At 40.6% G+C, this 27183-nt stretch overlaps 1 protein-coding gene across 1 annotated transcript in view; it reads left to right on the forward strand.

Moving 5' to 3' along the window:
- Nucleotides 1–26587, forward strand: part of LOC139727017 (stAR-related lipid transfer protein 5-like) — an 84163-nt gene extending 57576 nt beyond the window's left edge. The window contains exons 4-6 of the mRNA XM_071637999.1: nt 6876–7008; nt 15330–15544; nt 22011–26587. Of these exons, the coding sequence (XP_071494100.1) occupies nt 6876–7008; nt 15330–15544; nt 22011–22176 (514 nt within the window). The 3' untranslated portion in view covers nt 22177–26587. The remainder of the gene's footprint in view (nt 1–6875; nt 7009–15329; nt 15545–22010) is intronic.
- The last annotated feature ends 596 nt before the right edge of the window (nt 26588–27183 follow it).

The raw sequence follows: 27183 nt of genomic DNA on the forward strand, positions 1-27183 counted from the left end.
ACAATGATATTGCTTGGATTCTCAGAGCTTATACAATCATATCGAACTGTTTTGCACACATTAATGAATATGCTAAACACATACACTGAAAATGATATGCGGTGAAAACTTTTCATCTTTGATACTCCCTTCATGTTACACTCTTGACAGAGCGTCGGCAATTACATTGTTTTTGCCTGCCACATGTTTGATTTTGAGTGCATATGGCTGCGTCATCATGCTCCATCTGAACAACCTGTTGTTCTTCATTTTGAACGGGTCTAAAAAGACCAAGGGGTTGTGGTCAGTATAGACCGTGATCTCCCCTTTGCTATTTGTCAAGTACACTTCGTATTGCTGGAGGGCAAGGATGAGACTGAGAGCCTCCTTCTCAATTGTGGAGTACTTCTTCTGGTATGTGTTCAATTTTTTGGAGAAGTAGCTAACTGGTCGTTCAGTGCCTTCTTCATCTTCTTGGAGCAAAACCGCTCCCACTCCTACATCGCTAGCATCTATTGCCACCTTGAATGGCTTTGCGAAGTCAGGAGCTGCCAAAACAGGCTCATTAGCAAGGACTGCGTTTAGTTTCTCGAAGGCTCTTTGACACTCAGCAGTCCAGGTGTACTTTGCCTTGCCCTTCAGCAGGTTTGTTAGGGGGGTGACTACAGTGCTGAAATTCGGTACAAATTTCCTGTAGAAACCAGCCATGCCCAGAAATCTGAGCAACTCCTTCTTGGATTGGGGGATGGGAAAGCCTAGTATAGCCTCTACCTTGGCTTCTCTTGGCAATACTTGTCCCTGACCGACTACATGCCCGAGATACACCACTTTGGCCTTCGCAAATTCACTCTTTGCCAGATTAATCACCAATCCGGCCTCCTTGAGTCGATCAAAAAGTTGCCGCAAGTGTGTAATGTGCTCCTCCCACGTGTCACTGTACACTAGGATGTCATCAATGTATACTACACAGTTGTCAAGTCCGGCAATGATTTGGTTTGTCAGCCGTTGGAAGGTGGCCGGAGCATTTTTCATGCCGAATGGCATTACTTTGCATTGGAACAAGCCATCTGGTGTAGCAAAGGCAGAAATCTCTCTGGCTTTGTCGGTCAAGGGCACTTGCCAGTATCCCTTTAGAAGGTCTATTTTACTGACATATGCAGAATTGCCGACCCTGTCAATGCAGTCTTCAAGTCTGGGAATGGGGAAAGAATCTGTTTTCGTCACGGCATTCACCTTTCGGTAATCTATACAGAATCTTTGAGACCCATCCAGTTTGGGCACCATGACGATTGGGGAGCTCCAACTGCTTTTACTAGGTTCTATTATGTCATTGTCTAGCATGTATTGAACCTCTTCCCTTACTTTTTGCAGTTTGCTTGGGTTTAGTCTGTAAGGGTTTTGCTTGATAGGGTCAACATCTCCTACATCAACATCATGTACAGCCAGAGGGGTGCAGCCTGGTTTGTCTTTACACAGTTCTTTGTACTCATGTAACAGACTAGTCACATCTTTCCTCTGATTTTCAGGTAGGTAGTTCAGTGCCTCATCTACTTTCCCTAACATCTCTGAGTTAGACAGCCTGGCACTAGAGGGCTCACTTCCATTCTCATCTTGAGCTTCTCCCTCTTCATCTACTTCTTCTACTACCACCTGAGCTACGCCTACCGGCTGACTAGCCTTTCTCTCATAGTACTCTTTCAGCATGTTTATGTGACACACCCTCTGATCTTTTCGTCTGTCTGGCGTACTGATCACATAGTTCACATCATTGAGTTTCTTTTTGACATAGTATGGGCCACTGAACTTGGCTTTCAGTGGTTCACCTTGTATGGGCAGCAGTACAAGAACTTTGTCACCTGGGTTGAAAGTTCGGGCTTTGGCATTTTTGTCTGCCTTTCTCTTCATAGAGTCTTGTGACACTTTCAAGTGTTCCCTAGCTACCTCACAAGCCTTTGAAAGCCTTTCACGAAATTTTGACACGTAGTCAAGTAGGTGGACCTCATCATCCTCCGTCATGAATTTCTCTTTGATGAGCTTCAGTGGGCCCCTGACTTCATGACCGTACACCAGCTCAAATGGGCTGAAACCCGTCGACTCATTTGGGGAGTCTCTCGTTGCAAACAGGAGGAAAGGGATGCCTTTATCCCAATCCTCGGGATACTCCTCACAGAATGCCCTAATCATTGTCTTTAGGGTCTGGTGGTAGCGCTCCAACGCACCTTGGGATTGGGGATGATAAGCTGACGACTTCAGCTGCTTCACACCCAAACGATACATCACCTCTTGAAATATGCCTGACATGAAATTTGACCCTTGGTCAGACTGCACTTCCTTGGGCAACCCATACCTAGTGAAAAACTGCACTAGAGCATCTACCACAGTCTTAGCGGTGATATTTCGCAATGGGATAGCCTCTGGAAACCGTGTAGACATATCCATGATTGTCAAGAGGTACTTATGACCCGACCTAGTCCTAGGCAAAGGTCCAACACAGTCAACTAGAACCCGACTGAATGGTTCTTCAAACGCAGGTATCGGAATCAATGGCGCCGGCTTCACTGAATGCTGCGGTTTACCAGCCACCTGACATGTGTGACAAGTCTTGCAAAACTCAGCCACATCCACATTCAACCCTGGCCAATAGAAATGCCTCATGATCCGATCCTTTGTCTTTCTGACGCCTAAATGGCCGCCAACAGGTAACTCGTGAGCAATCCTCAAGATCTCACCGCGGTAACTAGGAGGGACAACAACTTGACGGACCACCGTCCAATCCTCATCAGCTGGCCTATGGGGAGGTCTCCACTTCCTCATCAAAATGCCATCTTTGACATAATAGCACTCAGGGACCTTTTCAGCCTCAGCCTCAGAACACGCCGTCTGAGACAAGCCTTTCAACTCAGAGTCTGCCTGCTGTGCTTCAACCAAGGAAGACTTGCTAAACAGTCCATCACTGTTAGCCTCGGAGCCTAATACAGCAACCCCATCATTCAAATCCTTGAAAAAGGTTTCTGCCAACCAAACACCGGAATTCTCCTCCACATCAACGGAATCCGCATCATCTTGAACAGCTCTACGAGCCTGAGACCTAGTCACAACACAATCTGGGAAAATCCCAGGAAACTCCTCCTGCAACTGCTCAGTTTCAGCAACCACCACTGGTTTCTCCGAAACAACTGGAGACGCAACCACCTTGTCCCCAGCCAAGTCATTCCCCAACAGGAAATCAATGCCTGCCATGGGCAACTCGGGAACAACTCCAACAGTCACAGGACCAGAAACTAGGTCACACTTCAAATCCACTCTATACAGTGGCACTGACATATAACTGCCATCAACAGTCTGAATCAAGACTTTTGCATTCACTGCACTATCTGGTGGAAAAGTCATACCACCATCCACCATCAACGACTGAGAGGCCCCCGTATCCCGCAGGATGACTACTGGCTTACCTGCCTCACCAGAAGTACATGGGGTCACCTCACCATCAAACAAAAAGCTACGATAGCTCTCATCCACCTGCTTCAGCCTATCTTTGAATTTGGGAGACTGACTTTCAATGGCCTGTGTTTCACTGAACGGGACACTGTTTTCGGGTAGGACACTTTTTGACATGACAAATCCCAAGTCCTTCTTTGTTTTGTTTTGCAACTTCCAACACTGTGACTTTACATGCCCTGTCTTGTTACAGTGAAAACATTTGATGACATTTGCACTTGTACTGGACCCTTTGTCAGATTGAGGCTTTGGTGCCGATGAAGTTTCAGAACTCGGGCCTTTTTCAGGACCAGCATTCTTTGGATTGCTCGACTGATTTTTGTCTCTCTTATTTCCAGAGAAATTCCTGAAATGTGGTCTGTTGTCATTTCTGTGGGTCAGCTCATACTCATCAGCCATCAAGGCTGCTTTATGCAAATTTGTCACTTTGTGATCATCCAAATGTGACCTCACACTGAAAGCAACACTCTTTTTGAATTCTTCCAAGAGAACAACCTCACGTAGGTTATCAAAGTCCTGATCCACTATCAGGGATCTGTACCACCTATCAAACGTCATTTCTTTTTCACGAGCAAACTCAACATGTGTCTGGCCTGGTTTGCGGTACGAATTTCTGAACTTGTGTCTGTACGCCTCTGGCACCAACTCATAAGCATTCAACACTGCTTTCTTGACTGTAGCATAGTCACGTGATTGCTCTTCAGAGAGAGATGAGTACACATCAGCTGCTTTGCCGACAAACACACTTTGAAGGAGCAAGGGCCAAAATTCCTGTGGCCAGTTCAAACTGTTAGCCACCTTCTCAAATGACACAAAATATGCATCAACTCTGTTTTCTTCAAACTTTGGCACCAATCGAATGTTCTTGGCCAAATCAAATTCAGAGGGAGCCCTTTCACGATTTCCAACAGTCTGTGCATGAGTCAATTCCATCTCACGCAATTTCATTTGCTGCTCCATTTCGAATTTCTTCATTTCCATTTCTCTTTGTTTTTCCCTTTCCTTCATTTCCAGTTCTAGTCTCATCTTCTCTTTCTCCAGTTCTAATTCCCTTGCTCTTTCTCTCTCCTTTATTTCCAATTTAGCAAGCTCAAGCCGTGTCTGATCAGAAATTTGAGCTTGATCTGGAGTGTCAATTTCTTCTTTGAGCTCCATGTGACCAGCTACTAAGTCAAGAATCTCTGCCTTTCTTGCACCTTGTGGAACATCTACATTTAAATGCTGTGCAATAGCAGTCAAATCACATTTGCGTAACCTTTGCAAATCTTTGAGGGACAAATCTGTCCTCTGAACAAATGCCTGAACATCCATTGTACTGATTGACATTGTCACACTGTAATACACACAATATATAATTGAACAATCAATTCAACTGGTATTATGTCTGTACCAATATTCTAAGTTCCGGAACGTTCCAAATTCTAAATTTTGGCTTTAAATTCACTTCCCGGACAAGCCCCCAATTTTGTTACGACCAAAATCACTCCGAGAATGATCGCACAAAAGAAACAATCAACTGATGTTCAGGCGGTTTATTAACAGTGATATTGTGGGTACAGACTCGTAATCGGTTTTCACATCAGTACAATAATGATCACTAGAAACAAATATAAGTCAGTAATGGAATCACTTACTCACTAAATCACGAAATCCCTACAGTTTCCTGGTAGTGTCCAAATACGATGCTTGATGCACAAATGAATGATCCGTGATGCACCGATGAATGATTCCTTCGACGTAAATCCAGAGGCACAGGTTACAATAGTCCGCGTTATAAATCCAGGGTATATGTCCACAATAGATCCACCGTATGATGTTCCCAGCGAAATGTGCAGAATCCAACGACCACGTCCAGTCGATGCGTTGAATGATGATTCACTTTATATTGTCCAGCTAGGAATCCAGCCCGTCACAGCTTTGCCGTAGCAATGTCCGTTGACATTAAAATATGGAGTCCAATGAAGGCACATTAATTCTCTGCAGGCAAAATGTCTCCCAGGCCAAGTATCTCCACAAACATAACAGGTCAGCAGGTAACACAGGACTGACTATAACAAGTCGCTTCAGAGCCAGAAGTGACGTAACTCTCAGAGCAGAGGTGTTGGGTACTCTGCCTACTGCAGAATTCCTCTGGCTTATATACTATCCATTCACCCCCTTCTAGCACATTCTATAACTCTCTGCAACCTACTAGCGAGTCCAAGTTCCAGGAAACCTGGATGACTCACTGCCTAACTATGTACAAAACATCATTACCAAGAATAACTACCAATCACATTGGGCTACAGGGACAGTGCCTCACTCAGCCAAATATGTTAGCACTTCCCAGAACATTCTGGAAATGGGTGAAATCATTCTAGATTGAGTGAGCTATAATGTTTTTCCTATTCCATGCATGTACTGTATAGCTACATTGTATACCACCTAAAAAATTCTCCACTGATCTGGTCAGCCTGTATGTACTATATGTATACCACATAGAATGTTCTCCATTAATCTGGTCCACCTGTGTACATACACATTAAAACAACCATGCATACAGTACATCATACATGTACATAACTACTAGTGTGTACATTTGTGACACAATGATAATAATATGATAAATTTCGTATAATTGTTTTTCAATAAAGAAAATGTGTAATTTAATGACAATAATGTCTTTATTCTGGAGTAAAACAATAACCCTCTGGCTTTGATGGGTTTAAGTAGTACCCATTCTTTCACGCCCCCCCCCCCCCCCCCCCCCCCCAGGATATATTGTCGAGTGTAAGTGGTAACTGAAGTCTCGGAGACAGTGTTATAGTTTTAACCAAAGCATAAGGTGGAAATGCATACCTCAGTGACACTGTTTAATAAGCATAAATGATTACAGCTTAAATGATTTTGAATGAAAAGTTAATGTTCATCATCATTTCGTAAAGTATGTTTGTTGTATGAAGAGACTGCAATTATAATGATATGTATCTATTATGATAATGTACAGAAATAGAAAATTGAATTATATTCAGTTGTGTGTGTACATTTTCCATCATATTCATTAATTCACTCAGAATGTAAAATGAGAAATGCATATGACGCCGTATTGCACAAAGTGACATATTATCATCAAACAGCATGAAAATTAATGTATCTTTTAAGAGATGTTGCTTTGAAGAAGGGGGGAATGGAGTTGTCTCACATGGGTTTCTGATTCCTCAAACTCTGATACTCCGCCTATATTCCAATATGCCACGCCCATATTGCACGATACCTCCCTCCCTTCCCTCCCCCCCCCCCCCTCCCGCAATCCACCGACCCTATAATGTAGTGGTATGACTTGTTCATCGTAAATAGCACTGTCTTTATCGTCTCTTTCAATCTCTCCCTCTCTCTTTTTTCTCTTCCTTTGCCGCCAGTTACCGGGCAGAATGCACGATAGACGCTCCTCCGGAAAAGATCATCCACTACATTCTTCCATCGCCTAAGGGACTCCGAGGCGAGTGGGATAAGAACGTCAAGGAATCGCAAGTCCTTGAGACCATCAATGAGGTACAATTCTCTCCAAGTTCACTCCTGTATTATGTCTCTCCCTGTCGCCTTCCCCTCTCCCTCTCCCTCTCCCTCTCATCTCCCCTTCCTCCCTCTCCCTCTCTTTCTCTCTCTTGATCTCTTCATATTTAGCGATCGACATCCATTTTCCTGTTGCTCTCTCTGCTCTATTATATATATATATATATATATATATATATATATATATATATATAATATATATATATATATTTATATACAACATATCTAGCTTTAGCTATCTATTCATATATCCATCCATCCATCCATGTATCTATCTATCTATCTATCTATCTATCTGTTTGTCTGTCTGTCTGTCTATCTTTTTATGTATATATATAATATGTATGATATATATATATATATATATATATATATATATATATTAATATTTATATAAATATAATATGATATCTTTCTATTTCTTTCATCGATATATTCTCTGACGATCTGCACTCAATTTTCCCATCTTCCGACCTCATCACTCTTTACAGAAGCAATTCCATAACAGCAATTCCCGAATTATATAGTCATTTTTCAAAGGAAACCTTGGGGGTGACAAATCATATTTGGAAACATTATAGCCGATATGTTTTTAGGAAGATGCCTTTTTTTCAGTTCAGTGATGATACAGTCAAATCCATTTTTTTATGTACACCGGATAATACCAATGCCCTTTCATTTTCACACTTGGTCTGTAGATATTTTTTGGAAAAGAATCTTTACAGCGAGTTATTTTGTCAAATCGTCATATCTCTCTATTTGGCGTGCTGTACAATCTACAAATGGCTCTTGATTCATTTTTTTTTTTTCATATGCGTTTAGCTCTTAAACGATGGCTAGTGGGAATAGGGCGTTTTGGTGCATGGCCAAGTAATTAACTTTCACGTGTGAATGTCGCTTCACGACAGTGGGAAAGCAAGTTGAGATATCCTCTTAAAATCACGAAAACCCTGATTATAATGTATAGGATGTCAACCGGCAGAACGAAAGCATAGAGCGCTCAATGACACATATTACCTCGTGACCTTTATCCGAATGGGGACTCGGTGCATAGCGTACTAGTTTATGGCTTGTTTTCTCATCCTAGAAATACATATTTCTTTTTCGGGCAATTTATGAAGCACGGTCGTCGTGCCCATTTGAATGATAACGCAGCGCGCTCTCAGGGCCAGATGAGAAGTAGAGGCATGTTGCTATTTTTTTTCTTTTATTTTCCTCCGTGTGTGCCATCCTCACATCTAATCTCGGCCAGGGTCATTGTTAAAGTTTCATTTAGAGCCCAGTCAGTATGAAATGCGAGCCGCGCGTGAGTATACGCCATTTCCAAATGCAGTTTACCGACGCCAATATGAAGCCATGGGCCCAGGACTCTTAAGATGTAAAAGAATTTCAATGCTGGCACGTGTAGTACGATGTGCAAGACGATCGTAAAGTTCACCCTATTTGTTTCTTCCCATCCTAACTAACCCGACCCTCCAATAACTTTCTTTCCACTGAAGACCTCGACCTGGGAAATGTACACGGGTCTGTATCTTGGAATAGCTAGATCGTATAGTGTCCTTAAAGCATGCTCTGCAACAGACTAGTGCAGAGCGTAGACATACAACAAGAAAGTTATGACTATATGTGAAGATCACTTAGCCTTAAACGTTTCATTGTAAAGAAGCCCGAAATGACTATTTCGGTCACATGACGGTCATGACAGTCTTGTCCCTTGTCCCTGAAATGTTTACAACGTCCATTCTTCCCGATTGGCTTGCGCTTCACTATTCATTCTATTTCACATTACTGTATGAAGTCAAAGAGAGAAAATATATGGTTCCTGCACATCAGATTATTCTAAACTTCCCTCCATTTACAGATCTAGCAGGGATTGCTGTAAAAGGGTGTATTATCTTGCTGAATCCAGCGACAAAAATAACTGTGTCCGAATTCCTTTATTTGCAAACCAAATTAAGAAAGTGTCTGACGATGGAATGATCGCTTCATCTTTCGTGCAAAGTGAACGCGACTTTTTCTTAATAAGTGTATGAAAATCTTTGAAATCCATAATCTGTTTCAATGCGATTTGGATAAAAATGTCACTTCACTATTCTAGATGGAGAGAACTAAATCAGAATCATTTCCTTAAAATTCTTTTTAAAAAACGAGACAAAGGCAAATTAGAAGCTATCTGCGTGGATAGCAGCGTACCACAGACCTTCATTATCCTACCTCAATGCCAGACACTTCCGTCATCTACTTTAAAGTGGGAATAATTAGTGAACCTGTTTCGAAAAAAAAAACATTTTTGGTATTCTCAAAATGCTTAATGGTTTATGACTGGACGGGGTACATTTTTTAATATTTCGGTTGATAATATGAAATAGTTTGGTCACACCTGTCGTCCTATTGAGGGCTCAATCTTAGCTTTAAATGCGCGGGGGGGGGGGGGGGCGGTAATATTCTGTTCATTTATTCATGTATTCTGTTTTATTTTGTTCATATTTTGATACAAAACGAATACCATCCCTTCTCTTTCCTCGGATCTGGTCTTGTAATGTGACTACAAGGGGTTGCCGAATGCTTTCGTTTATTCGCCGTTTCACTCCGCGGTAAGGCTAACGCGTGCTGAAGTTGCGGCGAATTGAAAACCTTTTTTCGATAGTGTAGGCACAGCGGAAAGTAAATTCCGTGAAGGGATAACCGGGAAAATGTCGGGGTGAATTGATGTAGATGGAGTGCACTCTACCCCGTTCCAGCCAGAAATACTCATTTTCGCAAATCCCTTGTCGGATCTTGTCGTGGGAGGCATATACACCGTCTATCGCTGGCGAAGTTATATTTAGATGACTCTGCAAAGTGATTGTTCGACCAGTATTTGAGCAATATCATACTGTCTGTATTGCGTGTCCTGAACTACTCTGTGCAGTTGAACAGTAATGCACGGTTTGATAAATTGAATAAGCTAATGCCCACATTCGTGTTGGTATTCGCCAGATTGCAAATACATTGACAAACTGCCCTCCAACACTCTAATACTATTTTACTGCTAGTACATACGGCTGCTGCTACTTACTACTGCTACTACTACTACTACTACTACTACTACTACTACTACTACTACTACTACTACTACTACTACCAGTACTATACTACTACTATCCATACTACTGCATTATGTCTGCTTTTTCTTGTCAGGCATGTCAGATAAAACAATTCAGTAGAGTGAAGTAATTTTATTTCAAGATCAAAGTCTCTTTGTGCTCAAGTTGCCTATGATACGTGGAGTAAAAATAACTGAAGCTACACACAGACACTGCATGTACACAGATTCATTGAAACTACAATATAACACGAAGTGGGATTTCGGTTTCAACATAAAAGAAAAAAAACATTAAAAACATAAAAGAACGTAGCGGTAGTAACGTTGGAAGTGATGATAACGATGGCGATGTGATGGTGATAAAAAAGCGACCGAAAGTTTTACTTACTTTGAAGTAGGCCTACATAGGGCCTATACAGTACATAGTTTTGGCTCGTAATGTTTTGTCAGATTTGTTATATTCATGCACCAAGAGACAACAACAACATTAAATGAAATATGATTATTATGTCTACACCACTGTACATGATTTCTACACTCTTTGCTTTCATGGCAACGCTGAAATACGTAATGTCATTCCTGTGCTGCGTTATATAGGCCTATGTCGAAACACACCAACCATTGCCAACGGAAAGGGAACAGAAAATGGAAATGTAATAAAATGAAAAATATTCCCTCGTCGGTAACCACTCAGCTCGTCTCGTCGTTGCTCTTGCAACGACCCTTGTGTTCAGGAAGTTATTGCAAAATGGGATAATGCTAGTAAAATCTCATATCAAAACGATTGTGACACCCGTTGGCCTTTATTGGTATGAGTCGTCTTTTGTCTTTGGTTCTGTTATAGACTATCGCTTTCACCGCGATCTCATATATACTCTGATAAATGAGAGTTTGGCCGAAAACAACAACAGCGACAACATACGACAATCTCTGCGTCGATGGTTGGGAAGGAGCAGACGATCTTCATGCGGTTGCCATGGATACGGGGTGATAACTTGGCATTCACCTCGGTCCCCCAAAATAAAAGTGTGGCGTCCCTGCACTCTCGTACCCTCTTGACCAGCCGTGACATTTCATGTCGAGGCCTGCTGAAAGCATCCAGCCAATATTTTTGAATTAAATCAAAGGATTTTCGTAAGCATCGCCGCGCTTGTTGCTAATTTGGGACATCGGTGATATATCATACTCCTACCATTACACTCCATTCGCCAGACATCGATCGAAAGAGCAAGAAATAGGATAAACATTCTTCATATTTCCTCTCCGCTCTCCGTCTCTCCCCCTCTCCTCATCTCGCCCCCTCTCCCACCCCGTATCTCTCCTACTCCATCTGATTCACCCCCTTTTCTCTCTCACTCTCCCGCTCTTTCCTCCAACATGCTTCCTTTTCCTTTTATCTACTTTGCTATCTCCATCTCCGTGATGGTTTTTAGTTTCATCAATTTGGTAGATTACGGGATCTCGATCTAATCTAATTACGAGAAGGAAGGGGTAAAAAAATAGAAGAAGGCCCTGCTCTCCCTGGCATTCGTGCTTGGATTGGCAATCTGTATGTTTCCATGCTCAAGCCAACTTGCGTGCAGCGCCGTGGCCTTGGCTGCTAGACTGATCTAGTCTGCAGAGGTCGAGCTACAGCGGCGCGAGGGTGAGGTTAATTAAAAAAATACGAAATGTCCAACGACGGAGACGATATACCTATCTCCCCGTCTCCTTCTCTTCTCAGAGCACATGGCGCTTAATATCCCAGCACTGAACTTGTGAAGCTAACACGTCGAACCTGTCCTATTTGTGTCTGCAATGAGGTCAACATACGACTACAAAAAAAAAAGAAAACCTCACTCGCACTCCCATAGACGGGATGTGTCTTTTCAAAGTCGATCCGTCAGCACTGTAACTGATATGAGTTTGTGTGTTTTGTTGGGCTAGATTATTATTTCTGCGTTCAAACAAATGCAAATTGAAATTCAACCATCAAATGTACAAACAATTACAAATGCATTACAAAATCATAACAAAATATTACATGTAGAAAAATATAGAAATAGTATCATAAAATAAACATATTCAAAACATAAGATAAAAGATATGTAGTACATGTATGTCCCGTAAACGAGAGAAGACATTGAAAGCTGGAGACCGCCATTATGAGTAGTTACCATGGAAATGGATGAGGCCTCAAGAAGATGGCGGTGCAAAAAAAAGAGCAATTAATATTACGATTGTATACTTTAGTATGCGTTGCTCTGATTCAAAGAGTTGGGAACATTATGATTGTATTAATAGTGTAGCTTACGTCAGGGAGGTGATCACCTCCTTGCTTAAATGTAGCTGTTTAGGAGTACGTGCAGTTGAACAAGACGTTATGTTGTCTAGAAGATTATTCCAAATGTTCGGATAATAATGTTGTTCCTAAGAGATTTGGGAGGGAGTTGCTGATATTTGTTAAACTCTATTACCGTTTAAAGAGAGGCTGGATCTTATGCATTGCTATGTACTCTTCAGACAATGATCCTGAGAGGTGTTTTTTTTTTAAAGAAATGTATGAAATTCAGAGGTGCTACATGCAATTTCAAGATGGCGTAAGGACGATTTTTTTTTGGCCAGCAAACTTTCTCCATGACTAGCTTAGGGTTAAGTTCAAGCTCATGCTGGGAGGAGTGAGTTTGTTACCCTGCATTCCTTCAAGTCATATAATCCATCTCTATTTTTGTCAGTAACTAAAGATGGCTAGATAGTCCATATTCAGCTGCGCTAGCTGGTCTTCCATTGGGTCCAGTTGGATGTGTGGCGGGACCACTTCATTGGGTTAAACACCCTGCTCTTTGTGATGAACGAATGAAGCGGGGTCTTTTACGTGCATGATGAGTTGTGACTCTCTCACACACGAGATCTCCTGCTATATGAGGATCAGAGTGTTTTGACGCATACTAGTACTAGAGGGAACAGTATTGAGTATATTTAAACACAACATTGCTCAGTGGGATACGGGAATCGAAGCCGGGTCCTCTGGATCTGGAGGCAGACTCGCTACCGATTGAGCCAAATCACCGCCCTTATTAGTAGTAAAAGAAAGTCAAAGACAAATGGCAAGTCTAAGAGCATGTGAATGTGAGTAATTATTTAGCACCTCATCTCGAATGATACCTCGAGTTGGTGACAGCTTGTGGCCATCGGGCTCAGAGTTGAGCTAACGGGTTGAACGTCATGAGCGTGGTTTAGACTATCTTTTACCATGTCAGTTCGTAGTCATTCTGAAACTGGCATGACCACAAAAGAGGACAGCGGTGACAAACGTACTGTTATCTTACATTATGAGACTAAAAATATTCATTAATTTTCATTCACCAAGATATAGAAATATCAGGAGAACAAGTCAGTCAAATAACAGCAACTCAGTTGCCAGTGTGTACGAGCGTTATTATAAAGATACAAGCAGTTTTGCATCAGATGTTTTTAATCATTCTAGTCTCTTACCCACTCCTGTACCTGTTATAAGAGTAAGAAAAGGTAATAGGTATTTCCCCGCATTTCCTTTCCTTCTTTTTTTTTCTGACTTTCTCTCCTTTCCTCTACTTTGTTGTGCTTTGTGTGTGTGCTTTTTTGTTGTTGTTCATATTAATTTCATTGTCAACATGGACCTGATATATAATGAAACTCAAATAAAGAATATAGTAAAACCCCCAAAAAAGTGTGTGTGTGTGTGTGTGTGTGTGTGTACGTGTGTGCGTGTGAAATTACTAAAATCAGCTCAAAAGCGTGGGGAAGAGAGGATATGAAAGTCGGCAAAGCAGAAGAAAATTAGAGAGCAAATCTCCTGCAAAGGTCGTGATTAGGATGAAAATTGTACCCACTGAGACGCAAATTGTAATTTTGTGGTTCAAAAAAAATGAGTGACCGTCGGCTATAATCGCGGCGAGTGGATTGCTGGATTGGTGGCAGAATTTGTTGCAAAGGATGGCGTCTACACCTGGGACGCAATAATATCGAGGCATAAGTGGATGGTTGTAAAGTCAACGCTCTGAGCAAAACAGTGATGATGCGATGAAGTGGTTATCTCTTGCTAGGCGAGCCGGAGGGGAGGCGGGTGGAACGGGCGGAAAGTTTGGCGTAGCTTTCGCTAAACGAATTAGCACGAGTGATTACCGGATTTATCTCACGAGGAAGGCAAAATGAATGAATGAATGAATATAAATAAGCAAATAACGACTCGAAGATGAAGATGTTTGTACGACATACTTTCCTCAGAGTCATGTTTAAGCTCTAAAATGGCTTTTCTTTACCGAATAGTCTCGAAGCAGTCGGCCTGATATCGTTTGTGGGGGAAATGGATTAGGCAGACAAAAATTAGCTCACCAGCGTCTGGTTTGAGGATATCGGAAAAGCAAACCAGACATAGACACACACAACCATGAACACATTTATAGACAGACTAACAAACACACAGACATACAAACAAACAGACACACAGATACACGGATACGTAGACGCGTGGACACAAATTTTGATGACTGCACTTGTTTTGAACACATTCTAATATAATTACAAGAATACACGCGTCATATATTTCAAATTTGATTGCAAGAGTTTTACGATACATCTTTCACTACGTCGATATTATGGTAGTGATTGTCAGGAATATTTGTTATGGTAAATTAATATCGGATATAAAGAATATTTAGGAAGCCGTGGCTTGGTTCTCTGCGATGGGATTTTTTTTTTGTTCCCTTCAGTGGATAACAATTCGCTTTTCTCCAAGAGTTATCTTCGGGAATTGAGCATTCTATGAACATGGCAACCCGTCCCTAGCATTGGAATAAGGAATTGACATACGAACTTGTGCTGAAGTAAGAATAAGACTTTTTCCCCCTATGTACGCATAGTAACAATACCCATTTCGGGAATACCATTTTACCGTTCTAAGAAATTTGTATGAACTTTGACATGAGATGATGGTTCAGATAACCTTGATTCAGAAAGTCAAATTTCTTTATCAAATATGGCATTAACATCTTGAGGTGATATTTCTTTTGTCTACAGTTTTAGTCAGAATGACAGAATGCTATGCCTTGCATGGACAGTAAGTCGACGAGATTGTTTCAGATGATACGTGGCTGCCACAGCTGAGAAGTCATCAGTGTCAACACATGCAATGATTTTCTTTGATTCACTTAATACACTCCCTTTACCCCGCCCCCTCCTCCCCCCACCCCTCCAGAATCTCATCATAGCCCGGTCGGCGACGCACAGCGCTGCCATGGGTCTCATCTCGTCGCGCGACTTCGTTGATCTGATCACCGTTCGGCGGTATCCCAGCCAGGGCATCGTCGCCACCAGCTCCCGGAGCGTGGAGCGCAAGGACCGACCGCCATGCGACGGATATGTTCGCGGGATCAACTACCATGGGGGGACGTTCTGCTCGCCAGTCGAAGGGTAGGTGGCAATATGCCTGATTTTGATACTGTTGTGCGGTCTGTGTAGACCCGTGGTTTCCTCGCTCGCGTTCTTGGTTCAAGTCCCTACCTTGACTATGTGGCATAAACCAGGCATGGGATGTGTCGGCTCTTCTTCCGCAGCTATACGTGAGGACATTGTCCAGATGTTCTATTAGTATTATATTTGTTATTATCATTATTATTATTATTATTATTATTATTATTATTATTATTATTATTATTGTTGTTATTATTATTATTATTATTATAATTATTATTATTATTATTATAATTATCATTATTATTATTATTATTATTACTATTATTATTGTTATTATTATTGTTATTATTATTATTATATCATTATTATTATTATCATTATTACTATCATTATTATTATCAGCATTATCATCACCATCATCATCATCATCATCATCATCATCGTCATTATTATCATTATTATATGATTAAATATAATGGGATGAAAAGTTGAAGACCAAAAATTCACTTTATCTCTCCCCAGTCTTGCATTTCTCTTCACAATGGCTCACTCTGTCACCCGTGGGCTGCTTCCAGAACTCGATTATACCTTTTAATTTACTCAATATCCCGCGATAGAAACTTGTCTGTGACCCGAAATCGAACCATGGAGCAACTCACTAGTAACCGTGTACAACCAGACGATGATAATCGGAAAGGGAGCGGGCCGAGATCCTGTATGGAGTATATAACAGAAGCCATCATTGCATACCAGTGATTCTCGGCACTTTACAGTATGTCCTCCCAAAAATTACAATCGGATTTTGTCAGTGATAAATTCCGATATGAATAAACTGTCTGAATGCTATTTCAGGGTTTAGAATATAACTTCTTACCTATATTTAGCAGAAAAGCCCATTTAATATGGTTAAGTGGTAACAGGCTCAGAAATATGGATTGTTGTAAAGCATGTCATGGGCCTGTTTCCTCCAAGTTTAGCACTTGTATGTTCTTAGAACTGCGTATTAATGTGTGACACAATGGGCAGAACTTGGAAGGGGATTCCTGACATGCTCTACAAAGATCCTCTTTTTTCTTTGATCACTGAAGCAAATCAGATGGGATTTTCTGTAAGATGTGGGTAGTAAGTTATCGTTTCATACCCTGAAATTGTATTTGGATTGAATCACTGCATTTGAAGTTATCGTTGCGGCGGGTCCCGTTGTTGTTGTTGTTGTTTGTTGTTGTGTTTTTTGTGGGTTTTTTTTTTGTGTTTTTGTGGGTTTTTTTTTTTGGGGGGGGGAGGTCATGGGGGTGGGACATACGGTACAGGAAAGGTAGGGGCAAGAGACGAAGGGCGTATAGTGTCACCATGGAAACAGGATAGGAAAAAGGGGTAGAGCTGGACTACTAGTGGGTGATCTGATGCGTATGCTGCTGGCTCGTCCCACACGAGAAAAAAAAAGTGCGAAGCAAATAAGTAGAGCGAATCTGTGTAGTGGTGGCAGAGAAATGTTGAATTGTACGAAGACACCAACTTACGTCTACAATAATTATTACTTATCATGTCGGGGGAATAGTTGGATGAGAGAATTTAAAGTAGAAGTACTACTGAAAAAAAGACAGAAATAAAGCCACATATATATAGCTTAATCATTAATGACTTCAGACAATCTTGCAAGCTATTTGCGTATCTCAGGATAGTGGGTAGACTTTACAGCATGATTTTGTGTTTTGACTCATCAGCGAAAAAAAAAAATTCCTTACGTCCCTTCCACCGACAAGAACCTAAACATGGCAAAGTATTGAAATGAAGTGAGTAGAAAGAAATGTCTGACCTTGCGCTGGAAATCGCTTTCCTCCCCGCACTTTTTCCTGTCCTTGATATTTCTCCGAGAAGACATATGAATGTTTCTCATCATTTCTAGATCTGATTCAGTTTGACTCACCGCCAGGCCTTACGCCTGGGCAGGTACGGTATCTCGGCGATGACAAATCACAGCTTCCGTTAATCAAAGGGGGAAAAATGTCTCGTGAATAATTTATTAGCATTAAATCAGCAGCATAAATGCGACTAACAAGTGGAAAATTTGAATGAAAACCGATGCACAGCTTAATTAAAAAAGAAAGAAAGTAAAAAACAAAACAAAACAACAGGGAATCGTGTTTGGTTTAATACCTGTGGTAATCTGGTACAGCGTAATATGGAAGCTTCAAAATTAACTTCTATTTGGCCGGAAAGCCTGATTTGCGAACTCGTCTTGGCATGGCATGGATATAATTACCAAACAGTGTTCGAAACATTGGTTTCCCCGACACACTTTCGCCATCATTCCATTCAATTGACAACATGTTTTCAATTACGTCCCGGACACTCTGGAATGTGCAAATGTTCGTTTCAATTTCGTCTTTTGTCGATCGATTTTGAAACATTGTCATCAATTTCCTGCTCTGTCATCTGTCTTTGTCAGTTGCAATTTAAATTTGTTGGTAACAGTGGCTGAGTACGAGACAGCACAATCGATTTCGTCTATACCTAATATGTTGGGGATGGTTTTTGTCAAAGTTTCACTCAAAATAGTCCCCACATTTACGTCGTTTTATCTTACGCTATAAAAACTAATTTTCCTTTCACAGAACTCACTTATCTTAATACTCACAAAAATTAGTGACCAATTTGATAACAGCATTCATAACTTTTTTTTTCCGCAAACAACAACGGTAACATTCATAAATCGCTGAGCGGCAGAGAAGAATTTCAGTGTCCAAGTTCATCGTGTCACTGCTTGCAACCAGGGATAGCCTGGTGGTAGTGTCGCTGCCCGAAAAGGAATAGATGACAGGTTCGAGTCCCGTGGTTCATTTTCCGGACATGTTTGTTGAATTAATGATCAGCAGTTGCGATCTTACAAATTTCATTTGTATAGGGAGACAAATTAAAGAAAATTCACCTCTCCCTTGGTCCCTCTGCTTAACATTCTCTTGCTTTCATTAGTGCCTTGTCCGCCTTGGACTACTCTACATAACAATGTCGGAATTTTGGAGCTGGGGTCTTTGTTCCAAGTTCATCATTCTCTTGCTTCCAGTGGATGTTGACGCAGTAGAATACTTGATATCATATGTAAGTTTGATTCACATACATTAAAAAAAAAAGCCCGGGAATGAATGACAATTTGATAAAATTAGAAGGGGATTGGAATGCAGTAAGCTTTTCTGGACGAAATCGAATTAAGAATTGATGAAATTGAACGCAGAGGTGACGAAATGGGCGGGAAAACCTATATTTAAAGCCAGTCGGCATTGGAAGTATGTCTCTGTGCAAAGGAGGAGGAGCACACGTTTTCTCGAAAGAGCGTACAAAGAGTCAGTGTTAGTTCACGTCAGTCCAGTTGACAATGGTTCGGAAGAACAAAATCTAAGACTCTGGTTGTCCCATTTCATAGTTGCCGTGATCACCCAAAATTTTTGATAACCATGGCAACTGTGAAATGATTTGCAGTGTCATTCTATGTTCGTTTTCACTTTTAAGAACAGAGTGATATCACGCAAACAAGAGACAGACATTTTATTAAAAGCGGAAACAGCACTGGTCACATACACGTGTTTGCAGCTTTTTTTCTTCTTTTTTTTTCATCACGGTTAGCAAAGTCATAACGGCACCAGAGTGCTTTCACGAGAAGAATACAATATTTCATATATTTCTTTTCTTTTCTTTTTTTCGATTAGATTCAAGAAATAAAAATAGAATATTTTTGTGTGGGTAGGTGGAATAGTTGTGAGGCGATGTCACCATAAGCTCTTGTGATTCGCATCGGTGGGTGAATGCTAACCCTTTCTGTACGTGGTACTTTGGACATGAGGATTTCTTGACCAATCGGCATCAATAACACACAAATGGTTATGAAGGTGCTCTTAAAGCACAAGTGAAAATGCGACACTGCAATACACTTGTTTATTTTGCCTCCACTTTTAATGAGACCTATGCCTTGATTGAGTTTTAGATTGCCATCTATGAAGTCAACTTGAACACGAAGTGTCATTGCATTTGAACCAGTCGGGACTTGTATAGTCTTTACATATTTCCCTCCTTAATGCGCAGCGTCTCTCATGCTAGGGTAACCTTCATTGGGCTGTCTGTCTGTCTGTCTGTCTGTCTGTCTGTCTGTCTCAAGTCCGAAGAACATGCTCTAGGGGAGAAAGGAACGCTGCACTTACACGGGCTGCAACCAACCGCATTCATTGATGAAACAAGCGGACGGAGCATTTCGATTAAAAGTGAAGTTGTTTTAGGCGCACTGTAAATACATAGGCCTACTTTTATTTTGTCCTCTTTTTTGAGCTGACAATTTAAGTAGAGGAGATGCGGTTATTGTTGAAGTTATTTTCTTGTGATCAGGGTACTAGTTGTTTTGCTGAGAAAGAGATCGATGTTTTGATGTCATTTCTTTGCGCAGAATGATGCTGAGAAAAGACCCCTTTAAAGTTCAGAGTCAGCACACTTCCTTATTGCTGACATGTGGTTTACAGGCAGCGGAATTAGTAGGAGTATACGAGGGCGTACAAGGCTTGTCTCAGGCCAGCTTGAATCATCGTGGGTAGACGTCTCTCATCCCCTGATACAAATCAATCTGTCACATACGATTTGCCAGCCGATTGCCCGCCTTCGCGACCCAGCGAAATCCAGAGGAGAAACACAACTCTGCCGCTGTTTACAAGCGCATGCAGCCCGAAGTGAACACAAGATGGCGCACTTCCACTTCTCCTTTCCATTTTGCTTGCTTGTAAACGGACAAACTGTATGCGAATACATGTATATTAAATTTTTTACCTTTACCCATTGGAGACTACTGGTATCTACGCCAGCAAAGTAAACATAGTACCCCTGCCATACGTTATTGAACAGTCAAAACAATAATCTAACACGGTTTCTTTTAGATGTGTGCAATGAAAACGGAAAAAAAAAATGTTGCGCACCTCGATAATATGTGGCGGTTTGTGGCACAAAGTCGTAGGCATACCGTAATTCCATCGAGAAAGGGCTCACGATTATGAATGGGATTATTCATTGTGATAAAACAACCACCACCACCACCACAACAACAACAACAACAACAACAACAATATGGAAGAAGTAGCGTATTATTTCCGACCCAACTCACTGCGAATGACGTTTTACCAATGCAACCAACAAAGCATTACGGAATTAGAGAAAGGACTTTCGGAATTATGATATCTGTTTTATTCGGAAATTCGATTCATGTCAGTAGACCAAGTGTGCAGTAATTGGCGTAGCACTTGTCAAAAGGTCGTTTGTCATGTTTTCATTATCCTCAGACTAAATGTGCAATGGCCATTGTGGATCGATGCTGCCGTCCCACCATGACAGAAGGAAGTAACTCTGTGGAATGAGTTTCTTAGTAAATGAAGAAAAATGTCACTGTCTTATTAGTAAATAATTATGTATAGTTGCTTCCTTTTGATATGTCTATATTTCAGAAATTACGGGTCATGTGACCTTAATTTCTTCACCATCATGTAGAGCATACAGAAATACCTCAAATTAAAAAAAAAAATGATTTCGATAAAATTAAGAGTTGCTTCCTTTTGTCATGAGACGGCAGCATGATGCTCTATAATTCATATTTTGGTCATGTCCAATCTCAGTGAAGAAGCTAGTCTGGCTTCCAGACCCTCTGCCCATACTATTTCGCTATTCATGATATTGACGCCCTCAACGTCGAAAACTAGTATAGTTTAAGTTGATTTTGTCGTTTTGCCTTCGACAAAGGCGGCGACTTCGTCGCCGCGGAGTCCAGTTGGCAAAGGGTCTGGAAACGTCTGGAAACCAGACTATGAAGAAGCAAGTCTTAGTGCACCTTTTTTTCAGGGTGGTAAAAGATGGGGTTGGGTCTGTGACGTATCGATCCTGCACTTTGTAGATTAGATAAGTGTTTCCGCGAAAGTAATCGAAAGGTGCTGACGTGAAAAAGCGGTGAGCTACTAGATATACTCTAACACGGCAACACCACATATACACGGTCACGAAAAACAAAATTGAAAGAGAGGAGACGGTTACGTTATTGTCTTATGACATTGTGGCCAAACTATGTGCGGGAAAAAAAAAATAGTTTGTCCTGCCGTATAATGCAACATCATTAATTTACGGCTGCTGGAGTTGAACAAAGCACTGGTCAGCAGAAACAAATAGAAAAAACAAACAAACAAACAAACAAACAAACGCAGTCCTTTTATAATCATTACAGTGTATTGATAATGCTAAGAGCAACCAATTAAAAATGCTAGTCACATTGTGACACATTATTAACAAAAATGGACACACTGTTGCAATATGTTTGCGTTATCGTGATCATGATAATCATATTCTTTTTCATTTCGTTTGCATTTTGAATGATGATAGACCTGGTCAACCTATAACAGAATCCAATCAAATGTGTGTTTTGTGTATTTCCTATTTATTTTGCCAGGGAGACCAGTAAGACTCGTGTGATCAATATCGTACAGACGGATCTGTGTGGGATGCTACCCCAGTCTGTGGTCGAGTCTGCCCTCCCTAAAAATCTCATCGAGTTCTTCGTCGATCTCGACGCCGCGCTCAAGAACGACTACTTAACCAAGTTGTCGACCCCGTGAAGTCCCACCGCCCATGCTCTCCGCTCGGTATCCCCCCGCTGGCTGTGGCAAGCTGACCACCAAGGCAACGTTCATACTTAAACAGGTCAAAGTACTTTGCCGTCTCCAAGATCCCATGCAGTGCGACATCGTTATATCAATCAATAACTATTGTGGCCCTCTCGAAAATGTAAACGTATATACCTTACATGGAAGCACGTTTGTTCCAGAGGAGTGAACAACTGGAATTCGAACAAATTTTATTCAGAGATACACGTATTTCCAAATATGATTATGGAGCTCGTTCCGAACAGTTTCCATGTGAAAGTGTTATTTAACATGATTAAGAAAACAAAATTATGCAGAGCAACCAGCAAGCTGTAAACATTAATACTTCATGGTATCATGTCAGTATTCCCAAGATCACAAATGGAATTGATTGAAATCAATCAATACTAGTGCCAAACTTTTTTAGAACGAAGACAAGGACGTTTCTACTCACATGAAATTGAATTTGAATGACGAATTGTCGGAAAGCCAATAATTTCGCCTGCCAGAAAAATCTTTCGTTAACGGTGACACACTTTTTTTCTTAAATACAAAAAACAATAATCATATTGCTTACTCATTTCTAACAAATAAATTTCATGATTAAGCAGTGCTGTGTCGGGGGAAAAACAAGAAAAAACAAAAATCATCGTCATGTTTGTGTAGGATCATACGCGCTATAATGCTTGTGTAATTCAAACTTCTTACAAATGAAAGTCCTTTCGATGGCAAGAAATGGACAACTGAGGTCACGAGACCTATAGTAGTCACGTGATAGACTATACTTACTAGTAACGTCATTTTTTGGAGCGGCAACTTGTGGCTTGTTCGTGTGAACGTTCCTTGTAGTGTTCTATGCCCTAATTCTGCTTGTCACTATGCACAATTTCCGTGTGCTTTCTTTTTTTTTTTCGTTGGCCGTTGCAAATGTATATTTTTTTTTTGTTTACCATATTCTAGGTTAGCTTTCGTATTTAGATAAACCAACAACAGCAGACACAGTGTATAGAGTATAAATTATTCATCCACACTGTTAAACACAAATTGCGTTACGTGATATGGTGTAAAGTATGTTGTATTTCTCATCTTTCGTGGCATATGCTAACTGAAGTTATCGAGCAACCTCCTGTAATACGGTTTCCTAGTCATTGGAAATGTTATTTATTTATTTGCAAGCATTATAGTGCCATAAAATCTGAGAAGGCGTAGAACTTATTTTATTTCCTGTTAGCACTTAGTTAGTTTGATGCTCCTTACTTGTGTGTTACAATGGACGAGCCCGTCATACGTGGATTTGTACGCCTGGAGATGTCAGCCCTTAATTGTGTTACGACGAGCAGCATTTCTGTAATCAACAGCGCGAGGGCGATATTTTGTAAATAAACGACATTTGAGCCGTTTTTCTTTTGTATGTCTTTTAATAACCGTTACCACGATAGCTCCAAGCAGATGTGACGTTTGATTTCAAGTTGAAGTGTTACTAAAAACAGACGTCAAAGGCAGAGTCAGTGATAAGAGAGAATGAGCTGTAAGCCTGTGTTTTTTGATGTACTGAATGTGATTTAATGCTGCATGTACACACATTGTAATGGTATGGCGTCTGCGTGTCCACTTCGTGGTAAGTCACTCGATTTCGCTTTGATCAGGTTCGATTTGCACAAGAGTGTTAACTTTGAGCTTCCCTTCCATTAGTTCATACATTATCATCTCTCTCTATAAAAGCATTGTTAGATCTCACAACATTTTGAATAATAGCAATGTAGTCGTATTCATCCAGGGTATCCTCATGCAAATTGTCGGCTTTTTCCCAGTAAACCAATAAATATTGCCCTTGCATTGCAAGGTAACCCCGTGAAAATATTCATGACTGCAATAGGGTAAGACTTTGTTCTCAAATAATGAACCCGCAGGATTATATACACAAACTCGGTAAATTATGTGTAGGGACCAAAGTGATCCTCATTTGACCTCAATGACAGATTTGCCATGATCCGAAACCTCTATGAGAATTTTCTGCCTTGTTCTAATACGACTGAATGATCTAGATTCATTTCCAATAATCATAATCATAATTTACGTTTGCTTGTTCACACTGCTGACGTAATAATTGGCAAATCAATTCATAATATCCAGGGGTGACAGTAATATTTCTCATGTCCTTAAATCGTCACGGATAGCCTTAATTTTCAATAAGAGGGGTGATAGCTGAGCTGGTAACAAGTTCATCTACATCAATGAGTATTTGAAGAGAGATTCTACAAACAATAGCCAAATGGGGAAAAACTGACGGAAATTTGCCCCCTGGATAGAGATAAAACATACATTAGTAATTGTAACTACTATCATCAAAATAAACAACGTTTGATCGATGACAAGAACACCATGTTGTTTCCATGTCAGTGTATATGTCCAATTACTGGTGTTACAGTGCTGGTATATATTTGCGACTTGTTCTATTTTGTATTGATGAATGTGTCCCTACAAATACCATTCACCAGCAGCAAATGTTCAAGATACAAATATGCTTGCTTCGTGACTACCATATTCCATTTATTGGTAACTTGGTCCTACTGTTGGGGAAAAAAGCGGTGTTAGATATGACACATTGAAGTTGTAATATCGTGATAGATATACATAATTATACAACGAGCTGTCATGAGTGAATTTTGTGTGTCTGTTTGTTGGATAGATATGCGACGATCACTGTGTTGGCAAATGGAAACTGATGTATTCTTGTACGTTATATGCAAATTTAATGCAAAGCCTTATATTCAATGATGCACCTGATTCGAAATCGTGGAAATTGTGTCGAAGGTCAGTACGCTGGAAGTGGTGAAAATTCTAAAATAGGTTACAGTTGTGGGTCTTTCTTGATGTGAACAAAATAAGCCGTAAAATACCGTATAAATGTCTTACTCTAGTTTCTCTGTATATTTGTCTTGTTTGTTCTTCTCATGAACCAAAATTTTCAACCGTTTTGTAGCAACTCTCGTGTAGACAACGGGATCTTTACTAACGACTCACTTTTCCGCTTCGACCGTTTTACACAATGGTGAAGGGCGCCCCCTCTCTAAAATCGTCCACTCTGGTCCCACCCTGGCACGGATCACGTTTCTAACTACGGCGGGTGATGTTAACTGCTTATCACACGATCTGGTTGGGAAGAATCTAAGCAGATAGTTGCGTTGTATTCGATGTTTTTTGCGCGTATATACAGAAGAAGATTCCCACTTTAATAGCTCACTGGACCGGGATGACCTATGTATGGCCTATGCATTAAAGGTGTGGAAATATGTCCTGAAGACGACAGGTTATATGAATGGCTGTGGTGGTGAAGTGTAATGTCGATACAATGTACATGTACATGTACAAGCATGATTAGTGGGGAAAACCACAGGGCTGTATTTATACGTAAATACAGCTCTAAAATGGGAAAAACCCAAACAAACACGTCGGATATATTGTCTCGGGCTGAGCACGTGATCAGCAAAAATTGAGCTTTTTGTACATCTATTTTAGGTGAGATACAAGCCCAAGCCCCAGACGGTTTTGTAGGAATGGTAATCTGTAGCATAATAGGTGATGTTTTTTGTCTTTTTTTTTCGACTTAGTAATGTAAAGCACTAAATTTTATTTTATGAAAGTTGAAAGTTAAAAAAAGAGGAAATAAAAGAGTTCTCTACTTCCTTTTAGCTTCTTGTTAGGTTACTTTCTGTATTCGGCCCTCAAAAGCTTAGAGCATTATTATGAGTAGAGTCACGAATTTCTATGAAGAGAATCCCGTATATTTCATAACTTATAGCGTATCACCTATGCACAAACAAGCAAATGGGATTGATATACTAGTAGACGAGAATACACTACCCAATAAAAACTACTACTGCATACGGCACTGATATATTGATGATTAGAGCGCCACCAACGTGTGATCACACCTTTTCGTACAATAATTCTGTTGACCGCATCATTTCTAGTGGCTTCCCATGTCCTCTGGTGTATGATAGCCAGTAATAGTATATAATTATCCGCGTTTTTCAAAGACGCGAGATAAGTTTCTTCGGTTTGAATAACGTCAACTCGTAGCTCGTTGCATTATCGCATGATTATCCACATTCGATAGCGATATAATGTATAGCTTTCAAAGCCATTAGCGTCGAATTGCCCGCCATAAAACTCGTGAACATGTTACACTATGCTATCAGTATATGCTTACAAGTGTTATGCCGAATCAAGATAATATTATGTCAGACATATGTAAAACGTTGTGTATATATATATGAATCCACGAATTATTCGTATGGTCTCTTGTTGGTACGGAGCTGCATTAATATGGATGTGTTGACATTGTTTCGTGAACCACGATAATAAAACTATATTGTTGTTTCGCTGGGAACAAAGACTAACTGTGTAAACGGTGACTGCAATCTTGCCTTGTATTGTGTGTTATTATCCTCAAGTAGTGTATGTGACCATGCGGAAGAATGGGATCGAATTCTGTCAGGTCTATAGAAGCATTTACTTTTTCTTATTGGAGGGGGGGGGGGATCGGGGAGAATATTCACACTAATAACTTGATATCAGCCAACAGGATATACTGTTTTGCTAAGTGGGAGTGAAAGTTGGAGAGAACCTTGATGGCTTTGCCCGATTCTATGCCTACATGATTTCAAGTGCCATCTTAAAGGACTAGTTCACCTTCATATACATGTGGAATGAGTGAATGCAGCAATATTATTAACACACATCAGTGAAAGTTTGGGGAAAAGCGGACAATCCGTTCACAAATGAATTTATTTAGATATCTCCTCAGTCACTCCTGGATGAGAAGACTCTACTACAGTGCATGAAGTCACATGCGTACGACAATATAAGAAAATGTAAAGAGAAGTTCACATATTTTTAATTCTTTGAAAAAAAGGGGAGATTTCCTCGACATGGCTCTGACGTATCTTGAGGGTAATATTATTACTCATGCCTTCT

The sequence above is a fragment of the Diadema antillarum genome, unplaced genomic scaffold (genome assembly GCF_040938485.1).
Source record: "Diadema antillarum isolate AM-2024a unplaced genomic scaffold, OU_Dant_1.0 seq00000111_RagTag, whole genome shotgun sequence".
NCBI lineage: Eukaryota > Metazoa > Echinodermata > Echinoidea > Diadematoida > Diadematidae > Diadema > Diadema antillarum.